Raw genomic sequence first — 23,218 nt, forward strand, 5'->3', positions numbered from 1 at the left:
AAATGCATTTAACATGAAGGGGACACATTTTCAAAAGCCCATGTTCTTGCGAGGCATGTGTGCCCTTTTGCATGAGCACGTCTTGTAGCTAATCTTCAAAGGGAAACATCCTGGGCTTCCCTTTGAAAACAGCCTATGAGATCCATGTGTCTAAAATGCCTGCATGCATTTATACTTGCTATTTTTACATGCAGCCGATTGAGAGTAAAACATTGTGCATAGTTTTGGGCTAACAGCAAGAGAGCACATCTTCTTTTCCTACAGGAGACACATATCACCAATGCTGAGCATGAGAATCTCAGACAAAGCTGTGTAAGGGAGTTCTACTACTCGTCCTATAACTCCAGAAGTCAGGGGATATGCATATTGGTAGCTAAATCTTTGCCTTTGGTGGTTAGTAGATGCATACGTGACCCTGAAGGATGCAATGTCATTTTAGACTGTTCTTTATACTCTGACACCTTTCTCTTAGTCAATTTATATGGCCCCAATTGTGCACAAGAGGCATTCTATCAAATATTCTCGGCCACTCTCATTTCTCTGGGAGGGGACAAACTTTGTATAGGCAAGGATTGGAATATCTGCATGGACCCCCTTCTTGATAGATCACGTGATACCTCTCATACCTCATATAGATCAGGAGATGATGCAGTATTTTTCAGATTTATATTCTTCCCCTTATCCTTGTGATCCAACAACATTGCAGGGGTTTCTGGATCGATTAAATTTGCCAATGCTGGGTGAGCCATATCGTGATATGTTGGCCACCCCTGTAACATCCAGTGGGAAATGCCTGGGCCCTGATGGCTATCCTATAGACTTTTTAAAGAAATTTTTTCAGACATTGGTCCTTTTCATTTACCCCTATACAATGCTGTGGGGCTAAGTACTTTCTCACTGGGCACCTTAGGGGACGCTAACATCTCCCTTATTTACATGGAAGGAAAGGACCCAATTGATTGTGGGTCCTACCCTGTTTCCCCGAAAATAAGACATCCCCGAAAATAAGACCTAGTAGAGATTTTGCTGAATTGCTAAATATAAGACCTCCCCCGAAAGTAAGACCTAGCAAAGTTTTTATTTGGGAGCATGCCCGTCGTACAGAACACCAGAGCATGCAGCTGTGATTTTTTTACCCTGCAGGATTCACAGTTAGTTGTTATCACAAACCAGCATAACCAGACAACTATTCAGAATATAATAAATGTTCATTTTTTTGTTCAACAATATATGTGAATTCTTCTTCATGGAAAAATAAGACATCCCCTGAAAATAAGGCCTAGTGCATCTTTGGTAGCAAAAATTAATATAAAACACTGTCTTATTTTTGGGGAAACATGGTATTGCCCTATTTTCTGCTGAATACAAATTTTAAAATTCTGGCTAAAATTCTGCAACTTAGGATGGAAATCATGCTGCCATACCTAGTCCACCCAGATCAATCTGGCTTTGTAAAGGACTGTGTATCCACATCCAATACGCGACACCTATTCAATATTTTATTCAATATTTTACACCTGACCAAGAAACTGGGTAAAACCAGGGTAATTATTTCATTAGATGCCGAGAAGGCATTTGATCATATTTCATGACCTTATCTTTTCACGGTGATGTGACATATGCAATTGCCAGGGCATTTTCTATGGTGGGTGGAAGCCATGTATGAGGCTCCTCGAGCCCAACTTCTTATTAATGGTATCCTGTCTTTTTTCTTCCCTATCACATGTGGTACACAGCAGGGTTGCCTCTTGTTTCCCCTGCTCTTCAACCTTGCCATTGAACCTCTGGCTGCCTTGATTAGACAAGATCTGACTATCCAGGGGTTTCAATTTGGTTCCACCATGCATTCCATCTCCCTTTATATGGACAATGTTCTTCTTTTCCTATCCAATTCACCTACCTCTGGTCTGGCCTTGATGCATGCCTTGGGTATTTTCAGTCACATTTCTGGTTATAAAATGTATTTTACTAAGTTGGAAATTCTTCCCCTTGGCCCACACACAGTGATTCCTCCATGTATGGGTGGTTCATGAGGGGTTCTCATATCTGGGGATATACATTCCAAAAAACGTCAAAACTTTTCTCCAAATATTAAGATAGTCTGATGGCCCAGACCAAATCAAAGTTGCAAAAATGTGCAAATCTTCTTCTTTCTTGGGCAGGGCGTATTAACCTGGTTAAAATGATAATATTGCCCAAATTCTTGCATTTATTCCAACATGTTCCTTGTAATATCACAGCCACGATCTTTGATTCTCTTCATAATATGTTTTCTTGGTTTATTTGGAACTACCGGCGGCCCCGCATCTGACTTTATTAGCTATGGCTCCCTAAGCGGAAAGGATGAATGGCCCTTCCTTAGACTTTATTACTGGGCTACTAGGCTTACCGCCCTTAAAGTTTGGTTTCGACATATTGGAGCAGCCTGGCACTCACTTGAACAATTACAGTCTGATGTTGCGGATCTAGCCATGTTACCTTTCTTGCCGCCTACCTTTTTGATACATCAAAGAGCTTCCCGGGCCAATCCCATTATTGCTCACACTCTTAAAGTCTGGCAACAAACTGTGTATTATCTTCGATTAGATACTGAACCTCTCTCTCATCAAGCTCTTAGTTCTGAATATGATCTTCCAGCATCTATGCATGCTAATTACCTACCGCTTCAAGCTGCACTCTCTTCTTTCTTTGACCAACAAAATCCACTCCCAGAGCCTACTGGGCTACATAATTATCTCTCTGATCTAGATGCTTATGCAAAATGTATTACTCTCCTTTATATGGGTATTCTCCAGGGTAGAGCTGGTACTACAGCCTCTCAATATTTGATAGACCATTGGAACCAAGATCTGGTCTCTTCATATACAGAGTGGAGCTTATGGTACACTTGCTACACCGAACATATCATACACCAGTTTTCTTTGCGAATATATTTCCCTCATCTAACTCACAATGTTGGAGAGGCTGTAGTGAACCTGGTATCTACATCCACATGTGGTGGCATTGTATTGGGGTCCAATTTTTCTGGTGTAAAGTTATGCAAGAGATAGCAGACATAATAAATATTCCCATGTACATCTCTCCTGTATTAGGCTTATTGGGAAGGTGGGAGGGTTCATTAGTGCCTCGGAAATGTAGGTGCCTAGTAGGTCATCTACTATTAGCTGCCCGATTTACCATTGCCACTTTTTGGACTTCTATTTACATATTTCAATATATCCCTTCTTTCTTTGTTATATTTTGAGAGGTTCATATTTAGAGGCGTTTAGCCAGATAACTCACTAGTTATCCAGCTACATGGATATTTGGGCACTTATCTTTCTAAATTTTAACCAGATATCCTATAATCAGAGTTAGCTGGATAACTTATCTGTCTAAGTCTGATCATGCCAAACAGATGTCCTAAAATTAGTCTGATAAAGTTAATCATATAAAGTTATCGGCCAACTTTATGATAGCCAGCTATTTTCAATAGTGCGGCTGCAGTATCGAATAGCCCTCCATAGCTGGATAAGTGTATCTGGCTAACTTTGCTATCCAGGCAGTGACTGAATATGTACCCCTACGATTTTGTATCAGATGATACAAGAAAATAAAAACAGCTACAGAAAGAGAGAGAAAAAGAAGGAAGACAGTGAAAAACAAATGCAGCTGCCATTTCCCAACTATTGACATCCCTGCCAATAATGAATAACTTGACTGTAAATAAAATGAAAGATTTCATGATACATTAGCATACTCTTGTGCACCTTTTTGAATATCTTTATATTTCCATAATCAAGTTTTTTACATGCCTGCATGGTATATATGCCTTCCATATTACAGATTCACTTGGGGATGAAAAAGTCCAAAATGGCTGCTGACTGAATAGAAATAATGTGAGCTCATGAAAAGATCTAAAATTTTATGCTATGCAATATTTGCCCAACAAGTACAAAAGAGCAGATACATAGGTTTTTCTGTGATGTGTTTCTCCTTGGCCTGTCTGAGCATTTAAAGTAATACAAATGGAGGCACAGAAATGGAAGTCTGCAAAAGCAATTCCCACATTTTTGGGTTCACTGGCTCACTTTCTTGCTTGACCTGGTTCACTTCCCAACATGGCACGTTTTATATACTAGAGGGGAAGAGGTCCAGACCAGACATCTATATTTGCTAGAATAAAGAACTCTAGCTTTCATGATGGTACCATCACAACTGGATACTCAGTGAAATCAGTTCATTTAGCCAAGCAACATAAACATCAAGCTGAGGATATTTACCCAAATAATGAGTAGCAGATGGACATAGTATACTATGTAGATTTGAAGAGAATATCAAAACCTTCTTTCACAGTAGTATATTACTATAAGTCTTGACAGTAAGATATATATGTTTCTTTTGTTATAAAATAGATCATGAGAATATCGATATTTTTAATAGATTTTATCTTTTTTTCCTGTGCACTCCAAATATCAGTCCTCAAAAGGTAAGAGATTTTTTTATTGCTATATATCTCCTGTTAAAATAGCTGTTATGTTTTTTATTCTACTGTTCAACCTCTGCCTCCCCCAGAAGCCAAAAAGAATTTGGGTGAACTGGGTCTATGGAATGAAGAAACCAAAGTAGACTACAGTTGCATTTCTGACTAAATTGCTAATTTAGGGGGTATACCACATGATAAATGTCTTACTGTAGCAATAAAACATAATATATAGCACACATTATTTTACCCCAATAATGGTAGTATGATAATAAGCTGCTATGCAATCAAACACTTTGCAAATGCATGCAAAGCAGCTCACTACTAGGAAATTTCATGAAAATAAAATAATGCAGCTTGCCTGAAAAATTGCAAGCCATTATTTTCATGCATGTTAGCTACAACTCAGGAGTTGTAGCTTTCCATGGACAAACTGGGATGCTAATGCTGGTCTTGATGTTCCTGGGGCTGTGAATTAAAAGGACTGATCAGCCTGGATTAACTCCCCCAAGTGTCTCAAAGAATCTGGGGGTTTCACAAGACCCATAGAACAGTGCAAGTAAATGTAGTAGTCCCAAATAAGTTCATAAAAAATTATTAGTTTATTGTGTAATCACATTTTATTGCAGCAACTCCACTGACTTCAAACAGCAAACTTCACACAGAGGTTCCCCGACACGGACCCATGTTTCGCCGTGGCTGTGTTGGGAGGGACATGAGATTTCAAGGAAAAATCTAAAAGGAATTACAGACAGGGACTATATTAAACAATGGACAAACCAGCCGACCAGAATCAAACCAGGGTATTGCAAATTTCATACCTTAAAGTAAATCCTTCAGACGTGGCAGGGAATGCGCCTATCCCTTGTACAAACTAACCTTTAAACACAATAGTGTAATGGTGCGTTGGGAAGGACCAATCACAAGACTTCAATGAGCCAATCAGAAACTCTCCTGACTCAAAGATGCCAAATGCGATCAGATGAACAAATGCCATTCGAGTTCTCTATTAAGACCAGATGGAATTACAGTATCTAATGTGTGAATCCACCTCTGTTCTCTTCAACTGAGGTGTTCTAAGTAGTCGCCGCCCCGAGAGGGACGTGTGACCACTTCCACCACAAAAAAGAAGAGATCAGATATGGAATGTGACAAGAGTTCCCAATGTTCAACTAAGGGCTCATTCACCCGAGAATTCCTAATATTGGAGCAATGCTCAATAATACGAGTCTTCACCATCCTGGTGGTTCTTCCAACATAAAACAAGGGCATTTTATCACATATATCACACCTTGTGTCATACAGTCTGATTGAGCCCACAAATGAACCATCTTACTCGTTGCAGGATTCACAAAAGACGATACCGTGTCAGTATGACAACACATGGTGCAATATCCACACGGTCTGTGGAGACCCGGCACCCAGGTCTGAGAACTCTTAGTCAAAAATTCAGTGTGAACCAGCCTATCCCTAAGATTCCGCCCCCTACGTTATGTAAACTTCAATGGGTCATGAAACAAATTTTGTAAGGACAATGCCTGTCAATGTTTACAGACTATACCAGTGACAGCCCTGCTCAGAGTAGAAAAAGGGGAGTATACAATTGTTCACTTTATCCGATGACTGAGAGTGAGGAAGAAACAACAAGTCGTGGTTCACATAGAGTGCACGATTAAAAGCCTTCTTAATCACTTTCACTGGGTACCCTCTCTCCACAAACCAGACCGACATCTCCCTAGCTTGGATAAGAAAATTAGAACGGGAAGAACAGAGCCGGCGAAGCCTCAAAAATTGACCGGTTGGTATATTGGTCCTTAATGTTCTCGGATGGCAACTGCTAAAAAATAATAGCGTATTCCTGTCTGTGTTCTTGCGAAACAACGTGGTAGAAAACTTCCCGTCCTCAGACGAGATTAGAATGTCCAGAAAAGAAGTCTGCAATGAATCTATATTAAAATGAAACTGTAAGTTTTTATTAAGTGAATTGAGCCAATCCATAAACATATAAAACTGTATGTCTGCCCCAAGCCAAATGATAAAAACGTCATCAATAAAGCGTAGCCAAAGGTAAATAAAGCTAAACCACTCTGATGGATACACCCATGTCTCTTCGAATTTAGACACATACAGGCACGCCAAACTAGGGGCCATGGTGGCCCCCATGGCTGTGCCTTTTATTTGTTTGGTAAAAAATACTGTCAAATAGAAAGAAGTTTTTTGTTAACGCTATCTCCGCCAACTCCACCAAAAAAGAAGTAGACACCCGGTGAGGGGAGGGAAGCAGTTCAAAACCTCCTCAATCACTGCCAACGCCTCATCTTGAGGAATATTAGAGTAGAGAGAGACCACATCCAATGTCACGTAAAAGAAAGGGGCAGGTGGTACACACAACTCCTCCAAAATAGAAATAAGATGAGACGAATCCCGCACATAAGACTTAATTCTAGGCACAAAAGGTTTTAAAAAAAGGTCCACAAATTTGGAAAGAGGCTCCAAAACGGAACCAATCCCCGATACAATGGGACGCCCGGGTGGTTGGATCAATGTTTTATGAACCTTCGGCAGGGTATAAAAGACCGGGGTGATCGGAAACTGTACTACCAAACATTTCGCCTCACGATTTGTTATTATTTTACTTTCAACGGCTTGCTGTACTACAGCCCTAATCTGATTTTGTAGATCCACTGTGGGGTCCCCGAAAAGTCGCAAATAGAAGGAAGAATCATTCAACTGCTGTAAAACTTCAGATTCATAATCCATTCTATCCTGAACCACGATCCCTCCCCCTTTATCCGCGGATTTAATCACTATACTAGAGTCTTGTTCCAGATCACAGATAGCCCTATTCTCATTCTTGGTCAGATTGAAACAAACATATCTATTCTTCAATCAAAGGGTATAAACATCCATATTGACCAAACGTTCAAACGCTAGAACCAAATGATCTATGGGTCCTGGAGGCATCCATCGGGACTTGTTGTACACCATCGACCCATCCTGAACGGGTGGGGAGTCTGCAAAAAATAATTTCAATTTTAAGGACCTGAAAAAATGGTATAAATGTATCTGTAAATCAAAGAGATTACATTTTACAGTCGGTACAAAGGAAAGCCCCCTCTCTAGGACACTCAATTCATCCTTCGATAACGGGCGAGCGACAAATTAAATACCACATTAGAATTTATTGCCAAGGGTCCACTTGTTGGTGGGTTGATATGGTAGTTCTTTGAGACTGTTGAAAGTTCATTCGACCCCGGGAGCGGGTGCTGCGGCTGTCCCGTGGTGGCTGTCCCGAGTCCAAAAAAGACGCTGCAATAGAAGAATAGCATGCAGAAGCCGGCACCATGTTTATTGCGGCGGGTTCCATCGCCGGCACGGCGTCTGTCCGAGTGGGGCGTCCCGGACCCCGACCCAACACTTCTCCTGAAGACTCGTCCGAAGAATCCTGGGCGAACGTATCTTTCTTTGGTTGTTGGCGGTTCTTGGCCATCCAATGGTAAACAAAACCAGTTTTATAATCAGTCTTTCTTAAGAATTTTCTGAATTTAACTGCTTTCTAATCGTTCTTGAACTTAGTCAAATTTTCATGGAATTCACAAAGTTGTTGATCAAAGACTTCAATCGGGTAAGAATTTTTAATCATTTCTAATTGGTTCGATAGGTCGTCCTGAAGAGTTGTTTGTAGTTGTTTCGTTGTTTCAATAATCAGGACCATCAGGTCGAATGAGCATTTGTTCAGAATTTGGTTCCAACTGGTCACAAACGAGAAATTGTGCAATGTCCATACAGTCTGTGATTACACAATAAACTAATAACTTTTGATGAACTTATTTGGGACTACTACATTTACTTGCACTGTTCTGTGGATGTTACTTGCTGAAGTGCAGGTTTTGCTCTTGTTGCTGTTTGGTTTCACAAGATCCCCATCCCCCCCCCCCACCCTACTACCACTTGAGGCAGCCAAAGTTCAAAAACTAAAACTACATTTTAACCACCCTAGACACCCCATGTTTTTCAAAAAAAGCCTCACTGAAACCTCCTGATTCTCCCAGACATACCAAATTTGCACTGCTAGTCTAGTGGGGAAACAGAATGCCATTTAGGCTCCAGAGCCAGCATTGTGGGCATTTTCCAAAATGGAATAGACTAGACAATATCTTGTCTTTTCCCCTTTCATGTAATAGGGGTAGCTGGTGCCATTTGGGAAAATGGCTGCCACCAGGTCCAGAGTATGCAGCTTAGTAAACCCTGAGGTATTTTTCTCCTCTGGGGAAAATACTATGGCTCAGTAAACTGACCCCCTTAGACAGCTATTTTGGAGCACTGTTAGTAAATCAGACACAGAATCACTAATGTTTTTTTTTTAGCCATTATGTGTCTATTGAAAAAGCATGGTAAATCAGCCCCACTGTCAGAATTTATATTTAGATCTGGTTATTTCTTTCACTTTCTGAAACGCACATCATATTTCTTAGCATAAAAAATCCCGAAGACACAGTGAAGGTAGATCAGGTTCCAGTAATTCATTTTGAAAAGAAAATGCAGGTCTGAGAGTCTCCTTATTTGCAGAAATAAGCACATTTCTCTAAATGGTAGTTTGTGGGTTCAGATTTAGTGCATCGACATCCTTACCTACCCTGAGAAATTCAATACACATAAAAGCAAGAGTACTCAAAATAGTCAACATCTTTAAGTGAATAATTTCACATATGAGATTTGAAAACAAGAACACTGCTGGCAAAAAACATTTGGGAAACTAATGCACTAGAAGTATATTTCAGAGAGCTTTCAGTCTAAAAAAAACATTTTATAGTTACATTATACCAGTAGATACTATGCAATTTTATTTTGAGGTATCTGTTATCCAAATGCTTCTCGATTTTTTTTTTATATTTGCACAGAGTATACATATAAATACTGTAAAATGCAATGTTCCTGTCACCAAACACTCCTACGAGAGATCTCAAGATTCTCCCAATTAGCTCTTCTCTCCTGGCTTCTGCTAGACTAACGTGTACAATTGGAATCTCTGCCTTCAGCTGCATAGCCCCAAAACTATGGAACATGTTACTGCTGTCCATACGTCTTGAAACTTTCTACCTCACCTTCTGGAAAAAAAGCAAAGTCTTCTCCACATGAGAGATTTGTTCTTTCACCACCTGTCTTCCTGAGCTTTGGCTGACCATGAGTCACAAATTGTCCTTCTGGGCTGTTCTTTCTTACAGGCCGATACAGTACAATACGCTCCGATGGAGCGCACTGCTAGCCGGCATTTGGATGCGCGTTTTCGATGCACTTGCTTTACCCCTTATTCAGTAAGGGGTAATAGCGCGTCCAAAACGTGCGTCCACCCCCCCCTCCCCCGAACCTAATAGCGCCCTCTACATGTAAATGCATGTTGATGGCCCTATTAGGTATTCCCGCGCGATTCAGTAAGTAAAATGTGCAGCCAAGCCACACATTTTACTTTCAGAAATTAGCGCCTACCCAAAGGTAGGCGTTAATTTCTCTGGGCACCGGGAAAGTGCACAGAAAAGCAGTAAAAACTGCTTTTCTGTGCACCCTCCGACTTAATATCATGGCGATATTAAGTCGGAGGTCCCGAAAGTTTAAAAAAGTAAAAAATTGAAATAGACCTGTGGCTTGCGGGTTGAAAATCGGACGCTCAATTTTGCCGGCGTCCGGTTTCCAAACCTGTGGCTGTCAGTGGGATCGAGAACTGACGCCGGCAAAATTGAGCGTCGGCTTCAAACCCGTTGACAGCCACCGCTCCTGTCTGAAAAGAGGCGCTAGGGACGCGCTAGTGTCCCTAGCGCCTCTTTTTACCACCGGGCCTAATTTAAATACATTTATTTACTGTATTGCATGCACAAGAGAGTGTCCGTGATTTTTACTGTATCGGCCCGTTAATTAGTTCTTTCTAGGCTTGAACCAGCTGCTTACAGGGTCATTTATCAAATTGCATTAGGGCCTTATAACACTCGTTAGGGCCTTAATGCCTATGAAAACACAATGCCATAATGCGTGCGATAAATACTACATCGCAAAATGTGTATGCAAATTTAAAATTAGTATTCAAGTGAGCTTGGGAGGGGAGAGAGAGAGGGAGGGATGGAGAGAAAGTACCTATGTAGAAGCTCACATATAAATTAACTATTTATACCACTGTAAGAGGGGACATTATGAACATGGATGAGGTTTGTGGGTGGGGTAGGGTTTGGGAGGCAGTTTTACAGGCACAGTCATAGGTACGAACAGCACAGTTGCCATCAGTGAAGATTTACCTTCATTTGGAGTGATGAAAGATAAAAGAAGAGTAGATTTGTACTATTTACTCTCTACTTAGCTTGATTGCATCATGCTAGGTAGAGAGTAAATTGTAAATAAAGGAGAACAACTTAGTATATGAGGCAGATTACATTAAAATGAGAAAGCAAAAATATGTAAGTAATGCAATGTACAGAATAATCAGAGAGGGAGAGAGTGCCTCTATAGAAGCTCACATATAAATTAACTATTTATACTGTAAGAGGGGGCACTAGTAACTCAGGGTGAGGTTTGTGGGGTGGGTAGATTTTGGGAGGCAGTTTTACAGGCACAGTCATAGGTACGAACAGCACAGTTGCCATCAGTGAAGATTTACTGTCATTTGGAGCGATGAAAGGTAAAAGAAGAGTAGATCTGTACCATTTACTCTCTACCTAGCATGATGCACCTAGCTGCAATCAAGCTAGGTAGAGAGTAAATGGTACATATCTACTATTAGGCCCTGTCCTGGAGAAGTGCACTCTGACAGCCAGCCGGCATGTGGAAGATACTTACCGCTCCTCCTGAGCAGAAGTATTAAAATAAAAAAAAAATGGGGAAAGTTAGGGTAGGTTTAGGGGTCAGAGAGGAGAGGGGAAGAGAGAGGAAGGTTAGGGTTAGGAAACTGGAGCGGACTGGGAGGGAACTCGGCAAAGGTCTGATTGCATCGCTGTGCATACTTTTGAAATTTCTCCCCCCTGCGCACGCAAGTCGCAGGCCATCCGCACATGAGCGTATGGCACATGTTAAAATCCGGCACGCATGAGCATGCGGATATCACATTTTATAACATGCGTGTACTGACGCACACGTTATAAAATGATCATGTCCATATGTGTGTGCCGGGAACCGCACGCACATGGACATACATGTAGATCCTTTAAAATTGACCCTTTAGGAAATAATGGAATCTCAAATGTTTACAAATAAATAAATTCACTTGAACAGATTAATATTAGCAGTTTCTGGGGTCAGGTTTTACCAGCCGTATTGATCCAGGAGAAATTATAACTAATTTTTTTGGAACAAGTTAAAAATTCTCCAAAGATGTTATAGTGCAGGAATTTTAGAAGGCTTTTCTTCAGATTTGTGCTCATTTAAGGAGATGCTGCTGAGACTGGCATTTGGGTTCCTAAAGGAGCTACTGGAACTTGATCTGTCTTTGTTGTGCCTTAGGTTTCTCTGTGCTGAGAAAGTATGTTTACTTTGGAAAGTGTTTCATATGATGTTCATGTCTGAAGAAGGGACCTGATTGGTTCTCAGGAAAGATCATGGCTTGCAACATTTTGGCATTTTCCTTATGTTAGACTAATAAAAATTATCTCAGACTATTAAGAATTCAATTTATGAGTCCGATATTTGTCAAGTTTTTTCTCTCACTCTGCCTCTAGAAGAAATCTGATCCCATGGAAGGGGATCATAAGAGATGGAGTGTGAAGGAGTTTGTGAGGTTCTGTAAAAAGACACTGATAGTTCACTGCAAGTAATCTGCATCAACAGAGCACCTCTGCTACCAACGGAGATATCTATATCAGTTTCTCTGGATAAGGACATAGGCCTCTGGCACGTTTACTGTGTGTTTTCCTAAATAAAAAGTTAAAAAAAAAAGTGTACACAATGACAAATTTCCCAAATATACCTTGGTTTCAATTTACATTACAGAAAACATTAATAAATCAATCACATAAAGCCCCAATCCAAACCTTACCCAACATACTCTAACTTAGGGGGTCATTTTCTAAGCATTTTTCCCCATAGACACAGAATGGGAGAAAACCTTTAGTAAATGACCCCCTAGTAGGTAAAGAAAGAGGGTACAAAACTGTAACTAAACGCACTAACAAATGTTCCCTATCAATACTAAGTCCTCTCCTAGCATGCCAACAACTCTACCAACCAAAACTACATTCTAAGCTGCCTCTGCCAAATTCTACTTATCTCTCAATCTTCTCACTCACTTCCAAAGGGTTGACCCCTTCAGGAGTGACCTGCTTCCAGCAGCGGTTCACTATTTAAGTCTGGCCACAATGATATTGGCAGGGGATGGGGGGGGAGCATCTTTTACAGCTGCTACACTCTGTTTTTAAAACCCACTCTTTTCATGCCTACTCTTCAGCCGTTCATGTGATTATGCATGAAGTAGAATTAAAAGCTGGCCCTATCATTCGTGATCAGTGAATGGAGTGTTAACCCTCCCTGCGTGTCATCGAGGTTTTTGACCTTGGATGGGGGATTATTGAATACCAATTGCAGTGCAACAAGCCCTGGAAAGAAAGGGAAGAAGTACCAAAGTCTCCACAAAGTTTGTAATTCCTTCTCCTGGTCCCTGATTTTCAGGGGTTGCTTCACGGGGATTGCAATCCTTTGCCTGCAGCTGGCCAGGGATAAAAAGGCAGAGTTTTGGATCATGATTACTAATGTCAATTATTTGCTGCATTTGGGGCTGTGATAAAGATCAGCACAGTAGCCGCCGCCGCAGCAACTCAAGTTTACTGAGATTCATGAAGGAGGAGTTTTCAGAAACTTCTAATATTAACATCTCTGCAAGAATAAAATAAAAAGCAGGCCAAATTATTATTGCTATTGTTTTTGTTAACGGGCAACTGAATTATCTAAAGTTGTGAACTATACTGCTGCTTTAAAGTGCCTGTATGATTATAAAATGATCCCACAGGAAAACACAAACTACAGAATGGGTCAACAGTTCCTCTTCGTGCACAGCGGCCTGTGGAGCACAAGTTACATGTCTGGTAGAAATGATTATTTTGTTCAGATTCATGTCATAATACATGTTGCCGTGGAATGCTTTTCAATTTTGTTGACATCCAGAATAAAGCTCACAGATAAATAACAACCCAGACACTACCAGATACGAATAACCAATTCCTTTTCTAGTTATGATCCAGCCTGGAAAATGAGATATAGGATAACTACGTACCTGCTGCAGCAGATCTGCTACTTGGAAGGGTGCCCAGCTCTCAAACTCCTCTCGAAGAGGTAGTTTCGAGGCCATGTTGCTGGCCGTGACCAAGGTTTCTTGAGCCTCTTTTTTATGATTTCAGACAGATTTTGTGTGCTTGGCTGCGCTTACTGAGTTACAAAATCATTGAGGAGGAAGTTCTCTTTGCAAATGTTTCTTGCTTCTTGCATACTTAACCCCTTCTCTCTCAAGGGACTGCAACCCAGCTGAAGAAATGATATTTTAGGCGAGCGAGCAAGCACCAAAGCTTGGGTAATTGAAGTGCTGGTCTGGAAATAAAGGTCAGAGTGACAAGAAGAGCTTTGGACTCTGTAGAGTTTTTTTCCCCAATGACAAGCAGCTCAGGTTAGCTCAGATTGCTAGTTAAACTGTCCTGCCTTCAGCTTCTGTTCCCTTTTGGTTTTAAAAGAGGAATCAGGGAGCTCATAACTTTTCAAGAAACTTACAAAAAAAAAAAATAATTCTAGCACTGGGTTCTTCCTCCTGATGACGTTTTAGGAGGAAGAAGAAATCCATGACCGTGAAAAAACATGAACCCCTGGAAGTTCTGGATTTGTAACTGCAGGGGAACTATCTGTTCATAAAAAAAAAACAAACAGCTGATAACAGGGCAATCACTCCCTGAATGCTGGAAAGTGAATTCTGTTCCTCACATTGCACTGCATCCCTCTAATCTATAAACAAACCTCTGGTGATTGCAGGAAACTGGCAAATGTGACTTAAAAATAAACAACCATTTTTTTCTCCCTCTGTGCTGCAGCTCTGCTCTCTTGGCCTAACTTTGCCCTTTATATGCTGAAGAATGAAGTGCATGATGTTTTTCTGTAGTCGGTGTCACTGGACAGTAGACCGGTCATTGCCTTTGAAACCAGGCACAGTAATTATGTGCTAGAATTAGCTCTGGACAGAATACATTCGCAGCTGTGTCTTATATTTCCACTGGACAGTTTTAACTATTGAGAACATCCAAACAGAGGCAATCGTAAGGTCTCCATTTATCACCAGAAGGACAGGATTTTGTTTTTTTTTATAGTCGTGTTATGTGATCTTCTAGGTAAATTATTGTACAAATTGATTTTTAGGTCTACATAGGGACCTTCATTTTCGGTTTTATTTTAGTGGGAATTTATCAGTGTTTATTGCAACAAGAACCAAAATATTTACCCTGAAAAATTGTGTTGGTTTTTTCCCCACTGATCTCGCCTGTTTTTGTTCTTCTAAACACTAATAAATATCCAGGAAAAATATAATAAAATCTGAAATTGAAGGTCTCTAAGCATACAATAGTCTTGATTCATCCCTGACTGAGACAAAAATTTCCATCAAAAAGTTACTCATATGAGTCGGGTGGATACAAGTATTTTTATTGCACATTTGGGAAAGGCTGCCAAGAGTCTCAGTGCAGATTTGAGAAACTGAATAAATCCCCTTTATGTGGGATCATTGGTCAATCCCTGCTATCCACTTCATTGCAATATGCATGAACCTTTTTCCTTTTATGCCCAAAAAGTCATTCTCCTGATGTCACAAATATCTGTAAAAGGTTGGGGGAAGCACACACAGTGATGTCAGTGCAAACTAAGGTCAAGAAGTTAAAAAGGCTCTTCCACACTTCAGTCACCACATTTAAATATGCTTTGAAGCACTTATATAGCCCGGTTCCATAGGAGACAATGGAGAAATAGCAGAATTAAAAACCTACTACTAATAATTTTTAAAGTGCTACTAGAGATAGGTAGTGCTGTACAGATACATATAAAAATCAGTCTCTGTTCCATGGAGCTTACAATCTCGTCAAAACAAACACATGAGAAAAAAGGGTCTGTGGGACATGTATTTATTGGTTGGGACTTGACTGCAGTCTCAAAAAGTTGAGTTTCTAGACTGGATTTGAATATGGTCAAAGGAGGAGCATGACATACCGAATCAGGAAGTCTATAAAAAGACATAGAAAACGTGTAAGCTAAGGTCCAAAAATGAATTCTTATGCCTTTGGGAAAGTATAAAGCATGATGATTTGCAGTAATGATAGGCTGACATAAAAAATTCAAAAGAAAACTATTTATATACTAGCTGTACCCAGCCACGCGTTGCTGTGGCTCAGTCTGGTTAAATGGAAAAGAAAGAAAAGAGAAAGCACATGTTTCGAAGATGTTTAATTTCACAATGCTTGTGGGTATGCAATATTTTTTGTTGTTCCATTGTCTGTGCAGATATAGAGATTGTCTGGTTTGCCGACTCTAGAACACGCAACATATAATTGTCCATGTGAGAAGCAATCCATGTCTAGATGTAAACCGCATAATTCTAGAAATGAAAAAGAATGAAAAAAGAAAAAACATAAACTATACTCACTAAATGAATGGTATGGTAAATGACACAGCTCAATTCCAACGCATTGTCACACGAAATAATTAAATCAAAATGAAAATAAATTGAAATCTATGAAAATTCAATTTAACAATGCAATCGGAAACATTGAAATGAAATCATAAAATATTTAGTCCAAACCGTTAAGCCCATTAAAACGGGTGAGATTTTTGTCCCCTCTCCTCCTACGTCTTTGCTCTGCTCCGCTCCCCCCCCCCCCACAGCACCACGAAGGGCCAGAGGTGGCGGTGGTGGTAGGAGCTGCAGTGGTGGCCGAGGGGGATCTGGCGAGGCGTAATGGTCCTGCCATCCCAACTCCCTCCCCCCTTCCCCAATGGCAGAGGGACAGGCTCAGACCCCTTTCACTCTATCCTTATAGGCCCCAACTCCTTTGCTCTCCCATTCCCCTCTACACTGAACCCCTTCCACTGTAACCTATAAGTGGAGAGCTGGGGGGGGGGGGGTAGAGACTCTCTCTCTCATACAGCCCCCTACATAGGCTTCCTCTCTCTCTCTCTTGCACATACAGTCTCCCTCTGTCCCTCACACATGCACGCCCAATCCCTCTCACACACATACACAATCCCTCACGTAGTCTCCCTCTCTCTCTGGCACTCACACTCGCCTTCAGCACACATTACCACACTTTTATCTCACACAGTTAAAACGGGTGGGATTTTTGTCCCCTCCCCACCTATGTCTTTGCTTTGCACTCACAAGAGCTTGCAAAGTTCCCATGCCAGTTGTGTCTGGGAGAGAGAGGAAAACACTCCATCCCCCCCTCGCAAAGGGCAGGTGGCAGGCACTGCAACAGATTTGGGACACATTGCCTAGCTTAGGGGGTCATTTATCAAAATGCGATAAGGCGTTTTCGCATGCGTTAAGGGCTTATCGCATGCGAAAACCCCCATTAACGCATGCGATAGGCCCTTAACGCATGCAAAAATGTGTTTAACGCATGCGATTGTACCATATCATATGGTGCGATGCAAATTCAGAAAATAGGAGGAGAGTGGGCTGGGTTAGCCTGTCTGTGAAGAGCTATTGCACAGCCATAATGCTGATTTTAACTATGCCTCTTTGGATTGTTAGCTGCGGTGACTGTGTGGTAAGGTTTCATTGCAAATGGTGATGTCTCCTGTAAGTCCTATTTCAGGTGAATTGAAGGGGGGGAGGGGGAGAGAGAGAGAGAGAGAGAGAGAAAGAGGCTGGCCATAATATCATGGCCCATAGGTAGGTATTTGTATCCTTATGGTAGGCCAGACCTGTTGTATTCCCTTCAGGGGACCATTGTTGAGAGAGAGAGAGAGAGGCTGGCCATAATATCATGGCCCATAGGTAGGTATTTGTATCCTTATGGTAGGCCAGACCTGTTGTATTCCCTTCAGGGGACCATTGTTGAGAGAGAGAGAGAGAGAGAGAGAGAGAGAGAGAGACCATGAGACCATAATGTCATGGCCCATAGGTAGGTATTTGTATCCCTATGGTAGGCCCACCTAGTAACTTGAGGTGGGGTTTAGGTAAGCATGTAGGGGGTTAGGGGCCACTTTGACATTCTTCGTGACACCTACGAACAGAAAAGTGGTCTCTTGTGAAGATTTGCTGGCCTTCGGAGTGAGGAAACTCACTCCAAGATGAGATTTGGGCAAGATTCCCTCAACCTAGCTTGAGGGACTTGGGCAATGTTCTCTCAGCCTAGCTTGATGTTACCCAGGTAGAGAGTCCCTCAAGCTAGGTTGAGAGAACCTTGCCCAAATCTCATCTTGGAGTGAGTTTCCTCACTCCGAAGGCCAGCAAATCTTCACAAGAGACCACTGTTCTGTTCGTAGGTGTCAGGTAGAATGTCAAAGTGGCCCCTAACCCTCAACACTCTTACCTAAACCCCACCTCGAGTTACTAGGTGGGCCTACCATGGGGATACAAATACCTACCTATGGGGCCATAACATTATGGCCAGTCTCTCTCTCTCTCTCTCTCTCTCTCTCTCTCTCTCTCTCTCTCTCTCTCTCTCTCTCTCTCTCTCCCTCCCTCCCTCCAATGGTCCCCTGAAAGGAATACAACATGTCTGGCACTTATTGCAGAATCTAAAAATGGTATCACAATTTGTGCTAACTTAGCTCTTTGCACAGGTAATTAGCACTAAATGCTATATTAGCATAAAACATGCCCCTTTTGCTATCGCATGCGGTACTTACCGCATTTTGATAAATGCACCCCTTACTTTGCTCTTTCTGGCAGACCTGTGCCTTTAAGAAATCCGATCAGGGGCTTAGGAGGGAGCAGGGCTCTGGCTTTCACTTTCGTCACGGTGCTTTGCTGGGAGTGGGGGTGGAGCGATGCCCATGTAAACTCTTCCCTTGGCGGCTGACAGCACTGCCTTCCCCCTCCCCCCCCCCGCAGTTGTAGGATATTTACTTGGCTTCTCCTTATCTGTGGGACTCAGGGGGCGGGGGAGGAGGGCGAGCTGTTCTCTGTTCAGCTCTTTGCGCTTTGGTTGCTGCAGGCTGCAGCAGCTTGTGATCTCTTCACAGCCGCTTTCTGCTGTATTTGCTCTGCTCCGGCTGTCCCAACTCCCTCCCCCCCTTGCCCAGCAGTGGACGGACTGGCTCGGTGACTCTTCTACCCTTTCCTCCTCCTGTGTGTAACTGTCCGGCAGTCCCTACTCCCTCCCCCCTTCCCCAGCAGGTGAAGAACAGGCTGAGCCATTTCTCGGAGCGGCAACTCATCTGCCGTTTCCTCCTCCCCTCTGTGACACCCAGCATGTAGCGCAGAGCTCAATGGGCCGCACATGCGCGGTAGAGCTGCTCTCTACTGCACATTTGTAGGCCATGGGTCAGAACCCATTTATATTGTAGATAGCGTGTGTTGCTTGTACGTCCAACAGATGGCGCTGTTTTTCCAAAAAAAGCATGTTTTTACCTGTCACGGGTGTGATGTCTATATAATATGGGTATATAAAAACATGTGCGTATTCGAATGCAACGTTGTGTCAAAATTTCAAAGCAATCGGTGAAGAACTTTCGGAGATTTAAGATTTTGAACAAACGAACATTTACATTTTTATTTATATAGATATATCAATTCTACATTCTTAACTTGCTTAAATTCTGTCTCATCCATGAAGGTGGAAGACCGATTGCTCAGATAAGAAAAAAACATCTCTCAGTTCTGAGAAGGATCATTACTCCACCCCTTTCCCTGCTCTCAATGTTTGGATGCACTTATAACTCACAGCAACACAGAAGGCTTAGGGGCAGTGGGGAAATAAATGCTCACCGGCCTCATACAAGGATGCATGCACCATCCTTCAAAGCAACGCCATCTAGAACATATGGGAAGAAAAGCATCTGACATCCTTAGCAGCAATGAAAGGATTTCACTCATATTCCACACACCTCAGAAGTAATCACTAAATGTAGTTTGTGTGTGTGGTGCCAGTATCTAAGGGGCCATGCATTCTTGTGTTGGATGTGAGTGGTGAGATATGATAAAAGGAGTAATGCGTCTTGTGGGATGAAGGGGTATTCATTCTATATGTGCATAATTATGTGAGTGATACTGAATTAGGAGTGCCTTGGGTAATGTGAGAGGTGAGATAGGATAAGTATGCATTTGAGATAAATTCTAGTGATATAAATATTAAGAAAGGGAGTGAAATATTAGCTTAGAACTGAAAATAATCTTGTTGTAGAGGGTACTGTAAATGTTTTGGTCTGGGCCAGGTGATTTTAGAAAGGCATGTGCCAAGATATAAGGAACATAGCATGGTCTCTCTTTTTTTATTATTTAAATTTCTTATAGCTCTCTTATAACAATATAATTATGCTTTATGGATAACAAAGCAACATAAAAGACAATAAAATAAAAAAAATATGAGGATGTAATAACATAACATAAGGTTAACTAAAATACAATATAAATAAAACAAGCAAAATTAAAATACATAAAATCTGTTTATTATACCACAACACCACCTGATAATCTATATTATGTGAATGCTTCTTGGAAGAGGAAGGCTTTCAGCTGTTTCCAAAGTGCTTTTAGGTTACAGAAGATTGTATCACATTGCTGTTTGATGGTATGTGATAAGGTGAAAGAGCAGGCCTTGTTGTAGGTATCTCTCCTATATTTGCCATAAGTATAAAAATAATAAAATAGAAGATTAAAAATTGCTCCCCATGGAGTGCAATGGAAGTTCTATAACCACAACGGTGCTCAGGCCTGTTGAAATTCCAGCCTGAGGCAGAAATAAAAATTTGAGTCTGAGGGATGCTGGAGGCAAATAAAAAGTACGTTGTGTATATGAGGGAATAACCCGGGGTACGCAGGTCTGTGAGCCAAGCAGAATATCTTTCTGTCCACTTGAAATATCTCCTGAATTATCCCCCTTTATAGGATGCTGTTATAGAAAAATCTGAACAATGGGAGATAATTGCCTTCCAGAGACCAAAAACAAAAAAAATCAGGTAAATCAAACCCTAACTCTTGTACTTTTCCTTGCTGTCTAAGGCTATGGAGGTTATTTTCAAAACGTTTTATGCGCGTAAATGGACTGTTGAAAATTGTTACGATAAATGCTGCTTTTATGTGTGTAACCCCTTCTATATGGGTATGAGGTAATATGAGCACAAAAATGTTAACTGCATCTAAAACCAAACAATATAATAATACAAATCTAGCTGGACCCTACGGTCATGCCGTCAGTAAGATCTGGGTGAGCCCTTAGTTCAGCTGGAAGACAGTAGGTTAGGGTAGGGGGCGGTTCCATTAAAATGCAGCGCCTCCCTTTGAGGAGCCTGGAATGGCCGCCCCTGAAGGTCTATTTAGGAGCTCTCCTCAGTGAGCGCGAGAGGCAGTCCCTTTAAGTTCTGAAAGCGTGCAGAGGTGTAGAGAAGTTTAGCTTTTGTTGTTTTGCAGGCCCAGTCAGTAAAAGCAGGTTAGCCTGGCCCATTGGTCCTGTCCAGGGTCGGAAGGGTTTTCCTTCCAGTCTGCTCACCCTCACTAGCTGGTTGGGATATCCCTTCGGGTTGTTTTTGAAGGTTTTGAGATTTTTCGTGGTAGGAGCCTTGTGAGACACCTGGGCCTTTCTTGGGCATGGGGTTTGGGGAAACCCTGTGTTTGGGGTGCCCAGGGATAGGGAAGACCTGCCCTCTATACCCTCAATGAGGAAGGGAGTGACAGCGACCGGCTGCGGGGAACAACTCTGGTATTAAATTCAGTTGTTTGGGGAAAAGAGGTTTTTGTTACAAATGCAAGGGGAAGGCTTGTTTCCCCTTCCTTCCTGCTAGAAGCAAGAGAACTGCTTGTTTCAAAGAGGTCTCTTTCCATCGAGGATCCAAGGCTGTGTAAGATCAAGATCCTGAAGGTCTGCTAACAGTAAATAAAGGGAAATAACATCACTGGGGATGCCCATCCGGTGTTCACTACGCTGGAGAGAGAAAGAGATGATTTACTCTCTGTGCCATAGACTTTGCTATTTTTATCAGCTTGACCATCCTAATGACCCTGCCCATCTGGGAGCTCCACTTCATCTTAAACCAAGAGAGTGGATGTTTGTGTTGCCCTGATATAAGCGAATCCTGCATAGATAGAGGGAAGAGACTGTGAAGGAACTGAAGAGAGGTTTCTGTGGTGCTGCAGTTTGAGTTTTGTGACATTCACCTTCAGTGTTTATCAGTAAAGACTTTTTATTTTGGGCATTCACCAAGTGGCTCCAGAGTGTTTATTTCTGCACTCACTGCACCCATATCAGGAACCAACATCCTCCCCAGGGGAAACACAGGGGAATGTGTAAAAGAAACCACCCCTGTTACATCGGGACCTGAAAGGACTCCTTTCTTCCCCCAGTCCAGCAAAGCCACTCCTTGGGAAGGAAAGGAGGTACAAGAGCTAGTCAGGGTTCCTGCCCCGAGGAGTACAAATACATTTACGGCCTCACCCATGCTGGACTTGCACACCGGGATGGGGGTTATATAAAATTATATGAACCTGTGAAAAACACAAATATGCCATATCCTTGATATTGTGGGATGAATTTTCTAAATAGCCTATGTAGTTACAAACTATTCAAGTGCTTCTAACCCGTATACTTGAGAAAAAGTCTTCAAAGAGAAACTTCTGTGTTTGTTTTGAAAGTTTAGAAGTACAAAGTAGGTATGCCAAAGGCATCTGCATGTTTTGTACCTTCTATTTGTGTGAGTGGCAAAGGGGGGACACAATTGCATATGCATATTTGAAACTCACCTTATTCCATGCTGTTTTCCGCCCCTGGATCTAAACAAACCCACTTCTTTTTAATGCGGCTAAATGCACATGTAGAAAGACCAAACAGTTCTCTACCAGAAGCGAATGGTCCAACTCTTGATTTAGGGAGGTACAGAACAGTGATGTGGATGGTTGGCTTCCCCTTCTGGGAGAGGATACATGATAAGATCCTATGCTAAATAAGTCATTGCTACCATTTTATCTTGTGGAAGCTTGTGTTACCCCTTACAGGGGGCAGCATGTTGTGGCTGTCCCTGATTTATTTTGTTGAAGGGGGTAAAGCCTCTGAGGATTCAGATCAGGAGTCAGAGAACTTTCATTCATTTAAGGACCATGGTTATAGAATTGTTTTTTTCTTTTCTCTGAGATGGGAGTTTTTTCCACCCTCCATGTCTTGGTTGCCTTGGTTTCTCTTTTTATAGTATTCTTTTGATGGGTTTACCTTCTCTAGGAGCTCAGTTTTATTTTTGGTTAAAGAAGAGGTTATTTCACTGGAAAGGAATCCGTGATCATCAGTATCCTTAAGGAAGGATGACGTTCAGTTATCCAAAGGGAGAAGAAGAGAGAGGAATCATCGTGGACCACCACTAGGATTCACTTCTATCTAGTGAAGATAGCTGGAGAAGAGGAGTACAACCAGTACTCCTCCAGGTATTATGAAATGGGAGAAGTTCTACTGAAGAGGTAGGAAACAAGAGCTTGCTTCATTGGGTAAAACTACATGGGACTATAAACTTACATTTCCAACTACATGGAAAGCAAAGTAAGTTTTGCTTTAAACAAGGAGGGAAAGGCGGAAGGCTAAATTAAGTACTGGAAAAACTGGCTATTGAAGC

At 41.7% G+C, this 23,218-nt stretch overlaps 1 protein-coding gene across 2 annotated transcripts in view; it reads right to left on the reverse strand.

Annotated features, from left to right (window-relative positions):
• Window positions 1-14,118, reverse strand: part of BLNK (B cell linker) — a 307,813-nt gene extending 293,695 nt beyond the window's left edge. The window contains exon 1 of one of the 2 annotated variants that reach the window (XM_029609959.1): window positions 13,707-14,118. In XM_029609959.1, coding sequence (XP_029465819.1) covers window positions 13,707-13,781 — 75 coding nt within the window. In that variant the 5' untranslated portion in view covers window positions 13,782-14,118. The remainder of the gene's footprint in view (window positions 1-13,706) is intronic. The other variant, XM_029609960.1, reaches the window with a different exon arrangement.
• Window positions 14,119-23,218: the final 9,100 nt, after the last annotated feature.

This window comes from Rhinatrema bivittatum, chromosome 7 (assembly GCF_901001135.1).
Source record: "Rhinatrema bivittatum chromosome 7, aRhiBiv1.1, whole genome shotgun sequence".
NCBI classification, from domain to species: domain Eukaryota; kingdom Metazoa; phylum Chordata; class Amphibia; order Gymnophiona; family Rhinatrematidae; genus Rhinatrema; species Rhinatrema bivittatum.